Raw genomic sequence first — 13,489 nt, forward strand, 5'->3', positions numbered from 1 at the left:
GCAGCTGGAATAGGCAGCTTTTAAGCATCAGTGTCTGGAATTTTAAGAAAGAAGACACACATCTGTCTCCCCCAAGAAGTGTCAGTATTTCTCAAACACCTAAGTAAAACGGAAGGAAAAAAATCCAGCTTTGTAACACTTCTTAAAGCTGAAAGTTGCTTCTAGGCATCACAGCCCCAGCACAGAAATCAGAAAGGTGGCCAGAGCAGCTAGGGAACCAAAGTAGTACAGGATAGCATTTGGTGGTTAGGCAGCACAGAGCCATTAAAAGCAGACCTAGTCCTCTTGAAACTAGTTTGGATTCAGCCTCAGTAAACTTAGAATTGTGTTTAAAACCATTTGAGAGGTCAACATCCTTTAATCATCACTTCTCTGAACCAGTATTAACTCAGTGTTCGTGCTTTGAGTATTTCATTCACCCATAGCTGCAGTGACTTGGAGAAGCAGGAGCAGCAGCAGGTTCCTAAGCAGCAAGGAATGGGAAAGGTCCAGGGTGGGTAAGGCAGCAGCGAGAACATGGAGGCAGCTCCAGCTCCAAGCGACTGAGATTTTCCCATGCCAGGGGCTACCCTGTCGGTTTCACACCCCCACCCTGTAAAACACAAGAGGTTGACTCTGGGGAAGGCAGGTTCCCTTCTGGTCCTTCCAAAGAATTGGGAAGGAAAGTGGGATTCAAGGTTTCTGCAACAGCACTGGATGGAAAGTTTTCAGGGCTGACCCTGCCTGCACAAAGGCAAGGTAAAGACTCTGGCCTTATGGTACAGGCCAACAGACCACACCAGACAAACTCCCAGCCTCCTTTCCTGTGGACCATCAGGCCAGATGCTTTCCCTAAACTCCGCTATATCTGTGTCCAGGCCTCTCCCTGGAAAACAAAATACTTTCCACAGCAAGATGTGTTATTTAGTGTCTGACTTTATAGTTAGAAAGTTGCATCCGCAACACAGCACCTAACAGGACTTGTATGACAAACATGTGAAGTGCGAACACTCATTTCCATGGCTCATGTCAGAAATCCAGAAGCTAAAAGGCAAGGGGTTAACAATTAAAGACAGCACGGCACAACTTATTTCCCAGTCACATCTCAGAAGTAAGAATTGGAAACTTTTGCAAAACTAACCATGCATGGCCATGCAAAAAATAAATGAACCAAAGCACACACTCTAGCCAAGCAGCAGCTAGCTTTATTGAGTTCCAATTACACTGCATCAAACCCAAAAGAAATTAAAGTTGCTTTTTGCTTCTTAGCATTAGTCATTTCTCAAATGAAAACGTGATTATGTTTAAGAACATTAAGAGAAAACCAAGGAACAGGAGCAAGAATAATGTTAGACAAGACTGCAGAGCCAGTGTCCCCTTCATGTATCCTCCTCCTGTCTGAGAAATTGAGTTCTTGGAAGTGCTGTTAAACTCTCTCAGGTCATTGTCAGGGATTGAATCCCAGGACACAACATTTGATGAATCAAATATATCGTGGGTTGCTATGAACCGTCCTGTACGTTTGAAATCACATTTGGGCTATTGTCAGCGGTATAGAAAGGGATTTCAGAGAAAAGTTCAGGTTGATCAAACACCTTTCCCCACTGGCTGCCTCAGTAAAGCTTACTACAAACATTAAGCATAATTAATTTTCCCTCCTAGTTCCACAGAAGAGATCAGCGTGCAAGATCTGATATAGTATCTGTAATACCCCTCAAACCACTGAAGCATAGCTCTGGCCTCCCCTGCTTAGTTCTGTGTTCACTGCATTACATGCATATAAGGTTAAAACCACTGTCAACATAGAAATAGCCAGAACTAAAAACATACAGGAGATGAGAATGCTATCTGACATTGCTTGTAGATACTAGTATGTGCAGCTGCTAACTTATGCCCTGAGAGTTAAGTACAGACTGCCAAACAATTATTTTAAGGAAGTTTTTCAGCATTAATAGCTACATGTTTCTTCAGTAAATAAAGAATTACATTTTTAAAAGTGTCCCCTTCTTCCATGAGGAAGTACTTAAGGTAGTGTGTGTAATAGTGACAGCTGTCTGTTAGCAGCAATACTGCTGTGGTACATTGGCTCAGAAGACGGGTATATCACCTCTAACTCAACTCTTCATCAACTCTGTTTCAGAGCTACATTTCTGAACGGCACATAGCACCACCTAAAGAATGTGAAGAAGGCAAAAAGGTATTAGGCAAGCAATCATTCCTGAAACTTCAAGTGATCATTCATTTATTCCTTTGAGGCAGACTTGCACTCTCTTCCTTCTCCTCTTTAATTTCCAAAGACTTCCTAGTCTTCACAGACCTGGTGCAATCCAGTTAAGAAACTTCATAGCAACTTCAAAACCAAGAAAACATGCCTGGAAAAGAGAGAACATACAGAACAAGTAAGGATTCTAAAAATCTATTCCAAACAAGGTTTTTGAAATGCAGCACTATAAACACCTGATGTGGCTGATGTGGAAGGAGGAAGAGAACAAAAAAAAGTCTTGGACCAGAGGCAAGAATTCTAATATATCCCTCCCTTCTGCCAAAAGGCAGAACTTCTACTCTGTTAGCCAGTCCAAAACTTATCCACACATTTCTGTCTTCCACTGGTGGATGTACAATCAGTAGAGAAAGACTATCAGAGAAAGCCAACAAAGGGCTTTCATGCAAAGCTTCGAAGGAAGGTTTACTTGGTGTTCCTCCTAGATTAAGGTACATTTTTAGAATCTGGACACCAACAGCCAAAAGTACCTGCAGTGACAAGAATGTTACTGAAATGGTACAACAGTAAGCAGCCAGCCATCTCCTCTACTCACTGCAAACATTCACTGTGAGCGGCCAGGTCCCCGAAACCCATCTGGAATCGCAATCTACTTACCGCGTTAGCAGGGAATGCCCTGATCATTACAGCTGTGAAGCCCTTGTACAAAGATGCAACACCTTCCTCTCTGATAAGTTCTCTCAGCACATCTCTAAAGCCATTTGGGTATTTTCCTGGAGGAGCTGAAAGGGACACAAAACACATTAGCTAAGATGTGGGGCAGTCACAAGTGCTGAAGGATGTGGCATATGTAACATGTAATATGGATTTTCAGCAGGTTCATATTGCTATACCATCTAGGTGACACCAGAATCCAAGCATTGATTAAGCTACATTGTGACAACATATGCTTGGGAAAATTATCTATTACAGTCAAAAGCAAGCAAACAAAAAAGACACCTTACTAAAGACTCAGGAAACAGAAGGTAGGTGCTCACCATCACCACAAAGAATTTACATCATCAAGTCATTGGGGGGCAGGGAGAAAGGAGAATAACTTTTGTCAGGGTTGGAAGCCTGAGCTGTTACTTGCACTGCTGATCACAGCTCTCCCAAAAGCTGCAATTAGGAGATAGGAAGGTCAGATATCAAAATTAATGAAGCTGGTTTATAAGAAACAGAAAGTGATCTTATCACATGCCCCAGCCAAGAACAGCAACAGACTTCAAGTGCAAAGCACAGGCTATTTTAATGCTGATGTTACACAGATTTGCTGAGGTGTTTTAAAAACATTATTCTATTCAAAGAACAAGTTCTTCCTTCTCCTGACACTTCTCTGGAAAGTACTGCCTCTGCCAGCCCTCTGAACAAGTACTCCACAAACCAACCCAGTTAAACAGAACCACCATTAACCCACATCATCTATACAGCAGCATTGAGGATTGGCTCAGCGGAACAAGGATGCAAAGCTGTAATGTATTTCACACTCAGCCCTTGGTATGATATCAAAAAACCACAGTACCCATTATTCAGAGAAAAAGAAAAGAAGTTTCCCGCACTAGATTATCATGATCCATGACTCAAGAAAAATGGTTACCATCTAGCGGAGAGGTAAGTCCACAGACAGACACTATGGGGATCCTTAACAAAAGTATGCCTTGACTAGGACTGCCGGAGAAACCAATGAAAAACCTGTCAAACTTCACTGAAGTGCAAGGCCTGGGGCCATCCTCACTATAATTAGGCCACAGATACTTAAGAGCAGAGCTGCTATTCTAAAAACAATGCTCTCAGCAAGGCATGCCCAGTTCCTATGAATTTCAGTTAGCACAGGCTACAATTTATACAACTATGTCTGAAGTGAAATAACAAAATCTCTCAAAGAATTACATTTGTAGTAAAATAGCCATGACAAACAGCTCTATTATTATGACTTCTATGCTTAGGTTTCAAAGCAGGTATCTCAAATTGGGATCATTATATTAGCAGGGAGGCAGAAACAGAGAAGCGCAGCCTGATTTGCCAAAAATTTGTGAGGAAACGAACTAAAAAGCTAGGAACACACTTGGGTTTTTCATGTACTTGTCTCAAGCAGTGCATCTGCTATCACTGCCCAGCCCATTCCCAGGAGGACTGCACTGAGTGTGGCTGTGATAAGTTGGGATGCAACTCACCAGTCTGGAAACGGGATTTCAGCACATCTGGTGGAATGGCAACTGCCCAGTTGAAGATCCCAGCCAGGCCCCCAGCAAAGAGGATCCTAGGCACACTGAGGTCACTCACACTGTGGCAGGATTGGGGTGGGAGGAAAAAGAAAAAAGAAAAGAAAAAAAAAAAGTAAAAACTCATCTGCTTTGACTAAGGTGACAACCAAAGAGGCAGCCTGGCTGACAGCCACAAGGCAGCACAATGCTGCAGTACAGAGAGAGTGCAGTATCTGAGCAAGATTTCCAAGAATCAGTGCCCTGTGGGCAAAATGTACTAACTCTACCCTAAAGGTTCAAACCTTTTCATTCAGCAGCACACACACAGATGCTCTGGGGGGAAAAAAAAAAAACCACAAACAAATAAAAAAACCAAAAAACCCCAACAACAAAAACTCCCAGCTCTGTGCACACACAGGTGTGAAAGTGAAGAGACCTACTTTAAGTATTCCTTTCTTGGCTTCTAAAATCCAAGGCTACAATCAGAGAAAAACTCAGAATACTATTTTAATTGTCAGTTAACCCCAGACCAAAACAGCTCAACTCACAAGACAAGCCACTTTGTTTTTTTTAAATTTGTTTCAATGATACTGCTCTAAATCTCTTCGTAACTGAAGAGATTAATCAGCAGTGTCTGGGAATTCCAGAAAATGATGATTGTGAGATTTTACTAACCTCTTTCCCTCAGGGGTCAGAATGTTCTTCAGCCATTCGTACGTCATGAAGTACATTCCACTGGCTGGGACATCTAGTGGGTAAACAACAAAGACTGTGAGTAGTGGGAAACAAAATGAAGCCTAGAGGCACAGCAGCCACATGCCAGGTCAGCAACACCACTAAGTACATCCAGATTCCTTTTCTGAACCTCCTCTACAAACAAAATAAAATCTTCTGTTGCTCTAGACAGAAGAGCCTCAACTTTCCCAGGGACAGCAGGTGCTAAAGGCAAGAATTGGGAAAATATCTGTTCTCGAGCGCTTCTGTCAGCAGCCTTTCAAATCAGACTGTAATCTGCCTGCTAGCTGTTAATGATGAGACAGCTCTAAGCTTTCTTAATTGCTGCACAGCAGATCAGAGCAGTTCAGGAACTTCAAGAGTTTTGCACACTATTTGCTCTAATAATTCTATTTTGGGGTGGGTTTTTTTTTCAGTTGATGGGTTTTGCTTGTTTTTTTTTTTTAAGGTACTCCTGCAGCCCATTCTTATCTCATGCCTAAACTGGAGAACCAGCCTCTGGCTAGGGACACTGCCAGAGTTACATTGCTAGCTGCTGTGCTTCTATGAGAAGCAGAGGATAGAACTAATTCCTAAACCGAGATATCAAAATACAGAAATTTCAGCTTATCCTTGGAAAACATCACCCCAGTACAGGGAACAATCTAATGCTTTTCAAAGAAGAAAGTACCGAAACATGTACAGGATTCAGTGTCTGGCAAAATTACTTTGTTGTTGTTGTTGTTGCTGTGAGAGGGGTCATGACATCCCAGTCCAAAATAACCCACACTCAAGCAGGTAGAAAGCATAACTGCTGCAATCACATCTTTTAAAGCAGTCAGCATTATACAGCAACAGTCACAATCCTTCTCCCAATGAAGAAAAAAAAAAAAAAAAAAAAGCTCACTTCTGTATTTTTCTTTTCTCTCTGCTCCCCTCCTGAAGTCTCTTATTCTTCTTGGCTTCTCAGATCTTAATCACTTCCTATAGTTCTCTGATCCTTGTCATCTAATCTCTCCCTCACTGAGAATCTCATGTTTATTTCTCAGTCCCTTTGAGGCATTGGAGTAGCCCTGCAGACTGCAAATAAAGGGTGACACAGCATCTCCAATTGGCTAAAGGGACAGTAAGATCCATGATACTATGTCAGGCTTCTTATCTTAAAGTACCCCACACAGAAGAAGTATCAGAACATCTCCATCAGTTACCTCTCATGAGGGTGAGTACTGTTCCCTTGTACACGCCACGAATCCCAGCCTCGCGGTACAGCTGTTTTGCACAGTCCAAAGGGCCACTGTATTTAGTTTCACCTGTAGCTGCCTGGATCTGGAGGATTAAAGTGAAGGTTTCTGGCTGGTGAACAATCATTCAGCTAATAGTTAGAAAGCCACGTGCATGTTTCCAGAAAGGAAGGAGCACATACTCATTCCACAGGCACTCTTGCATATGAAACCTCTGTGTCACTTCCTCAAACAGCCCTCTCCCATTCAAGCTGAGGATAGGTTTACTGTTCCATGCAGTGGCTAGATTGTCCCTTATTTTTTCCCAGTCTAAGTGTGAAAAAACTGAAGTCAGTTAGGTAATTCTACACTTGAACTGACAAAAAGTAGCCTTCAAATAGTTTAGCGAAATTCAAACAATTTGTATATAAAATCTTCCATGATAATGTCATGTCTGTTAGAACTAACATGTGACCACCCATCACCATATTAACACAGTTCAACATTGCCTGAAATAAGCAAAGCTTCCCATCTCTGCTAAAGATGGTATTTTAATTTGTTCAGGTTTATATTTTCCAACAATACTTTAAAAACCTTGGAGGAGGTGTAGAGCTAACAGTCACCCAAACATTAGAAAACTATTTTGTGTTATTTTGAAATGCATTCCTTAGTTATGTATTGGGAACCTGTCAAGGTAACAGAAAATCTTTACACTAGAAAGAGTCCTTACGATCTCGTAGGTTTGCATTTTTTTAGAAAAAGTTTCATTCTGAAAAACTGGACTTTTCCATACTTTGAAGTGGACTGAGGCATCCACTGATGCCTCATATAATGCCACATAGTATAAGGCTTGTGCTCTGTAAAATGAATAGAGCAATGAATGCCGTATGTACTTATACTGTCATGGTGAGTTTGTATAATGCTTCTTCGTGACACAGTTGCATTAAACAACAGTTGTCTTAGTCCTGTCAAAAAACAGAACAGAGTAAATACGCTAACCAAAGAAGTTCCTGGTACGGAAAAAAAAGACCCCTAAAATTAAATTGCCATCACCACCATCCAATGCCTTACCTGCAAAAGGCACTTGATTCTCTCTCCTGGAGCCATGATTACTGTTGTGAACACTCCCGACAACATGCCAGCAGCAAACAGCTGAGGATATCTGCCCCGAGGAAACAGAAGAGACCCTAACACAACACAGTACATAGGAAACAAAGGGCAGAAAGACCCCTGTATCACCAGATTACCCTGCTCCGCACAAGGCTAGCAGTAGAACTGGAAATGCATCCACTGCTTTTGATCAGCACATAAGTGCCTCATCAATGTGTAATTAGAGCTAAGCATTTAAGATCTCTAGGATTCAAAGCCCTGGTTCCCACAGCAACCATAACTCAGCTTTTCACATCCACTGCATTTGCTAATATTCCTTGTACTTGCATTTTTTGCTACAGCATTCCCCATTGATTTTTATACTCAACAGTCTCTTCCTCCTCCAGTCTCCCACACTTTTCTCAGTGACCCCAGCTTCCATGCATATTCCTGTTTGTGCAAGCAGAAGCCTTCTTTCTTTAACCTCTCAGTCCCTCACTCTTTCAGCCTCTGCCATCGTCGAGTCTGTTCTACCAACCTGCCATCATCCCACACATTCTGCACTCGCTTTCATGTGGCAAAGTCTCCATGACAGAAATCCCTTTAACAGACCAAGTTTCTCCAGCCAAATTTATTTTTACATCCAACATCCTGCTACATTCTCTAGTAAGATGACCTAATATCTCAATTTAATTAAATTTCACACCTCCCACTTCTCTCCACTTGCCCGAGAGATGGCATTCTATTCAGGTTTTCCAATTCTGACACCTTTCATTACTCTTAAATTCTCATTAAATCTTCCAGACCATTCAGACCTCCCTCACCACTCCACATGCACCTCCTGCTCAAACTAAGCTTTCAGTTTGCTAACTCACTTTGGGATTATTCATCCCCAGAAAAGATAGAACAGGGTCCCCAAGTTTCTCTCCATCTCCTTCCTTCCAAAACTTCCCTTAAAAATCAACACAGGGAACCACTGCCATCCTGCCTGCCTCTGGATCCATGACCATGGTGCTAAGAGTCTGAGCTTTCTTTTGGGGCCTCACATCCCATGCACACTGTATCTTACTGTGTAAAGTCTGCACCTAAGGTACAGCACAGCTGGGCACAATGACTGTTCCACCATCTATTTGCTGACCTTCATTCTTTCTCTCCTGCTGCTCTGCTTGGGAGGAGTTCTGCATAAAGACTCAAAAAACTACGTTACCCTGCTCTAGCTTGCTCCTTAACACTTCCCTTTGGCATGATGTGTATAAAACACAAGGCACTGAGGTGATAAGGCTGCTGGAAATAAGCCCACAGCCCATTTGTTTCCTTGTATTCTCCACTCCTTATTGTTCCCTTGGTCTTACCCTTCAGCTTTGTCTGCATGAGGACACTACTGTGGTAAACTGCAGGGTAAGCTAGCAGTGCCCCAGCATCTCGGCACTGCCTCCCTCTGAGCAACCGAAGCAGACAAAGCTTGCCCCATGTCACAGCAGTGGCTACTGCTGTACAGCCAGATGCACTCACACCACCCGGGAGGTCCCTGCACAGGCAAGGCTCCAACAGAAACCACACCTCCCCAACCACCACGGCTGGCTCAACACAATGGACTGCTGCTTTCTGACAGAGCTCCTACGTATTGCACAAATACTAGAATAAAATGTTCCTAAGCTACAGTTCTGTTCCTGTAGAGCAATAAATCACAACTCAGCAAAGAAGTTAAGGGAGTACTTTATGGGTCAGGGGCTTTCTTCATGCATAAGTTAGCTTGTAGAAAGCCACACAAAGTTTTCTTAGCTTCCCATCTCTCTTCCAGAAGGTTAGACATGCCTGAAAGGGGGGTTGCTCATAAACACCTCTTTTCAGAAATTAATAATAAAAAAGTTCTATGGCTATTATTATATCCTAATGTAAGGACACAGGAAGAGTCACAGCTAACAGAAAAGAGAATCAGGACCATGAACGTTGTCAAGACTGCTTGACCATGAATTTATTTCTTCTACAGCTTCTGTTAATAGCGAGACTGTTGGCAGGCAATCATTATATAATTTGCATTGTACTCATCTAAAACGGAATTGTTCCTTAATGGCTCTTTCATGCGTAGAAAGGGAATTGCATAGCACCTGCCCACATGCTGTCTGTTTTTAGCCTGTGCTTTCAGTCCCACGCTTCCAGAAGCATTAAAACACACGAGCATTTTATTTTTTAGAACTGTATTTATAACCTAGGAGAAGAGACAAATTTACACCACAACTCAATGTGCGACAATACAGCAGGCTGCAAGAGCCTTAGGGTGCCTTTCCCAACTGTCTGATTAACTTAAAAACTCACGTCAAAACGTCATCAGGTTTCCTCTGTTGGAGTCTTTTTCCCAAGCCAAATCCAAAGAAGCACACAGCAAACATGGGTGTCACTCCAATAATAGGAGCTGCCATTCCTCTATATAAGCCTCGGACTCCCTGCAAGAAACGTTATCACAAGAATTACTTGGTTTTACATAGACTTTGCACATATTTCAACTTACTGAGAATCAAAAGGCTACAATACAAGACAGTATCAGTCAGACAGTCAAATTAATCAGAGGAATAACAGGGTCTATCATTCATTTGCAATTATGCATGTTTAGATGAGGCTCAGGGCCTGCTGCAGAGGAAAGCTATCCTTCCTGGAGAACACTGGCACCACTTACACCCTTCTGTTCCAAAACTGTTCATCCTGTACTTACCTCTCAAGTATGAGGAAGTTAAAAGCCACCTGAATAGCAGTCCTAAAAGGTTATGACAAAAGTCTTCTCTCTCAGATACATACAAAAATGCACATGTGCTTTATTAATAAGTCATCAGATGCAGTAGTGTAAAATCCTGACACTAAGCCTGAGAAGGCTGAATTGAATTCACTCTTTAGACAAAGGAAGAGCCAGGGAGACTAACGTGAACTACTTCACTCCCCACACGAAGTTAGTTTGGAACAAATTCAAGAGCAAATTATTTCTTCTTTCCTTCCCTAAGTCAAAACGTTTTTACCATATAACTTTAAGTTCCTGATGTTTCCCTTCAGACTACGCACATGGAAAAATTCTAATGCAGACTCCAGCAGTAGCATTTATTTCATTTATCTTGCCTTTGAACTGAACTTTTTCTAATAAAAAGGAGAGTTATCTTTCTAGATAAAGGCTAGATGCACAAATTAAATATTTGCTGGTCTGTCTGCCCCCTCCTCCCCCCACCAAATAAATCAGTGTATCTCAGTATGTGTCTGTACACTTACAGGCACAACTGACTGTAATGAAATTGTATCTGGCTGACAAAGATCAGATACTCCTGCTCAACCTTCCCATGAGCAGTGGGAAACAAAAGGCCTTGGCAGAGAGGTTTAATAGCTTTCCTTATAGAAACTGATGAGTATTGAGTAGGAGTAGAGAGGCAGCATTACTTTTGAACTTCACATCACAAGGCTATTATTATGGTTCAGCTCTGACGTCCGTGCTTCAGCAGGGGTGTTAAAAACCGCAAGGGATTCAGAGCCAGTGAAGTGTTTCAGCGCTTTGTGGGAGAGACTAGGGAAGCAAGATTTACTTTGGTTATATAACAACCTGTTAATACCATAATGAAAGTAGATTTCAGATATGAGGCAGATCTTTCATTTCACAGGGAGTTACCTAACAAGATCCAGTGGTACTTCAGACTAGTAAACAAACAGTTGGGCCTTACAGCCATTGTTTCCAAATGGTAAATAGCTGCTGGGAAAACTTACGAAGCAGAAAACTGGATTCTATGCCACTTAAAGTCTTTAAACCAAGGCTGTGTCCCTTTCTAAAAACAAAATAGACTATAGTTCAATCACATGGTATGGCTGATTCAGGAGTGAAAACCACTGTCCACCTTCTGAAGGAGATTGAACAAAACTACTATAATTGACCCTCTGTTCTCAAAAAGAAAAGAAAAAGAAAAAAAAATCTATTAATTAATGCTCCTCTGCCTTCTCATAGATGGCATAACACGTTATAGAAGAAAGTAAAAGTACTGCTTGTATCAACAAAAGTCATTACCTATTTTAGGATTTACAGAGACAACTCCAAATACCAAAGACAGCAAGATTCCACCGACTACAACAACAAAGCCAGCAAACAACTGCCAACATTCACTCCAGTCTATAACTTCAGATATTAATATCATGCTATTTTGAACCAAAAGCATTTCTTAACAAAACAGAGACACATGCACCTGGCACATGTGGATGCTAAGTACTCCCCAAGTTTTGTAATCTGCTTAAGAATTTTAATTAGAATCAATTCAACTGATAACCCAAGAACTGTATACTCTCCGAGGGGCGACATTCCCACACAATTCCATTCCTGCGATGTACAGGAACAACTGATGTTTTTGGCAGGCGTCGCAGATGACATGCCAACGCAGTACCTCTCCAACAAGAGTCTTTCTGAAGCAGTCAAAGGTCCCAGAATAGAGCGGAGGCTGACCAGGCTGTGGCTTAGGCTGGGTTTGCAGTCTGACCTAGTAAGACGGGATAGGAAAACATTATTTTGTTAAATATTACTGTCTAAACTTTGATTCAGAGAACATCTCTGTATGACTATTATGGAGTAAGTTTTGCGACCGGACTTTATGATATTGGTAGAGAGCTTAACATCATTTTGGCCCTTTACAGAAGAGAAGGGATTGAATGTTGATGTATTTAACTAATTGCTGGGATGACGTCAGGATTACAACCCCACCTCAACACCCGAGAACTAATGCCGTCCCACTGCCCAGTTCCTCACACACTCGGTGTGTGGGAGTACGCTCCTTCTGGACCCTCATTTATTACACACACACACCCCGGCTCACTCCCGGCCTCCCCGGGAGGGGCGCTGGGGGCCCCCGCCGCAGCACGGGGCTCGCGGGAGTAGCTCGGGCTCTCAACTCCTTCCAGCGCCGGGAAAGACCGGCCCGATTTTTCTCGTTTTTACCATAAACCGGCTGCTGACGGGACCCGACGGCCGGCAGGGGGCGCCCCGCCGCGCGGACGGCCCGCCCCGCGAGGCACGCCGGGACGCCAAGTCCCGCCTCCCCCGCGGTGCACGCCGGGACCTGTAGTCTTCCCCCACCCCGGGAAGCGTTGCCGTTCCCCGCGCAGTGCCCGCCGGGAAGCGTAGTCCCCGTCCCCCGGCTGCCCCGGACCGCAGAGCGCCGGGCCCCGGCCGCCTCGCCGTCGTACGCGGCGGCCTCACCTTGATGGTGTCCAGCGGGTGCCCGACGAACACCAGGCAGACGCCGCCGAAGCCGCCGGCGAAGAAGTTCTTCACGGGGCTGATGGGCTGCGGCTGCTCCGCCATGGCGGCAGCGGCGGGTGAAGACCGGGTCCGGGCTGGTTGGGCCCCGCCGAGCCAGTGCCGCCCCCTCCGCCCCGCGACCTTTACCCCAGTGCCGGGCCGCGCGGCACGCCGGGATACTGGGGGAGGTGAGCGCGGGGCAGGCCGGGATAGCGGCGGCCCTTTGCCTGCGGCGGTGCGGGGGTGGCGGGTTCCTTCCCCGCCGCGGTGCCGGGCACTGTCATCGAGCGGTAGCACCGGCCGAGGCCGGGCCGCTGGCCCGCCAGCGTCTCCCGAGGGTGCTGAGCCGGCACCTCGGGCGGCCCCGCGCCGCTGGCCCGGCCCCGACCACCTCCCCCCGCCCGCCGCAGTGGTTCGGTTGTTGTTCCCCCCCCCGGCCCAGCGCAGTGGTCCAGTCCGGCCCGGCGGCGGCTCCGGCCCCGCCTGGCGGAAGTGACGCCACGCGGAGGCCGGTGCTTCCGGCGTGCAGGCAGTGGCGGCCCGGCAGGAGGAGCCCGGGGCGCCGCTCCCTGCCTCCCCCGCCCGGCCGCGCTCCGCGGCGCCCGGTAAGTGCGGGGGGGGGGCTGGGCCACAACGCGGGGGAGGGAGGAAGGAGGTGGCGGTGGGGCTCCCGGTGGGGCGGCCTGTGCCGCGCCGTCCCGTCCCGCGGTGGTGGGGAGCCGAGGGTGCCCGGTGAGCGCCGCCGCCTGCCGGGCCAGCGTCCCTCAGC

The 13,489-nt window shown here is 45.2% G+C and overlaps 2 protein-coding genes across 5 annotated transcripts in view; one reads left to right on the forward strand and one right to left on the reverse strand.

Annotated features, from left to right (window-relative positions):
- Positions 1-1,246: 1,246 nt before the first annotated feature.
- Positions 1,247-12,941, reverse strand: SLC25A20 (solute carrier family 25 (carnitine/acylcarnitine translocase), member 20). The gene is made up of 9 exons (XM_010571105.1): positions 12,679-12,941; positions 11,870-11,962; positions 9,783-9,910; positions 7,449-7,539; positions 6,366-6,483; positions 5,119-5,191; positions 4,414-4,523; positions 2,858-2,982; positions 1,247-2,351 (listed from the first exon to the last, which is right to left on the reverse strand). The coding sequence occupies exons 1-9, from the start codon at positions 12,781-12,783 to the stop codon at positions 2,289-2,291; spliced, it is 906 nt and encodes a 301-aa protein (XP_010569407.1). The 5' UTR covers positions 12,784-12,941; the 3' UTR covers positions 1,247-2,288.
- A 313-nt stretch (positions 12,942-13,254) lies between these two features.
- The window catches only part of ARIH2 (ariadne RBR E3 ubiquitin protein ligase 2), a 33,183-nt gene continuing 32,948 nt past the window's right edge, over positions 13,255-13,489 (forward strand). Inside the window, exon 1 of one of the 4 annotated variants that reach the window (XM_010571148.1) lies at positions 13,255-13,318. The gene's annotated coding sequence lies outside the window, so the exon portion shown is untranslated. Of the gene's footprint in view, positions 13,326-13,489 lie in introns of all 4 variants that reach the window. The other 3 variants (XM_010571127.1, XM_010571142.1, XM_010571155.1) reach the window with 3 other exon arrangements.

The sequence above is a fragment of the Haliaeetus leucocephalus genome, unplaced genomic scaffold (assembly GCF_000737465.1).
Source record: "Haliaeetus leucocephalus isolate CR32 unplaced genomic scaffold, Haliaeetus_leucocephalus-4.0 Scaffold2, whole genome shotgun sequence".
Lineage (NCBI taxonomy): Eukaryota > Metazoa > Chordata > Aves > Accipitriformes > Accipitridae > Haliaeetus > Haliaeetus leucocephalus.

Bases quoted from the DNA above. Each gene is read 5' to 3' on its own strand.
- SLC25A20 (XM_010571105.1), bottom strand. From the start codon at position 12,783: ATGGCGGAGCAGCCGCAGCCCATCAGCCCCGTGAAGAACTTCTTCGCC. The intron at 7,540-9,782 runs GTGAGTTTTTAA...TCCTCGGGGCAG, and splicing joins AAACCTGATGACGTTTTGAC to ATATCCTCAGCTGTTTGCTG. The intron at 4,524-5,118 runs GTTAGTAAAATC...ATCCTGCCACAG, and splicing joins CTGACCCCTGAGGGAAAGAG to TGTGAGTGACCTCAGTGTGC.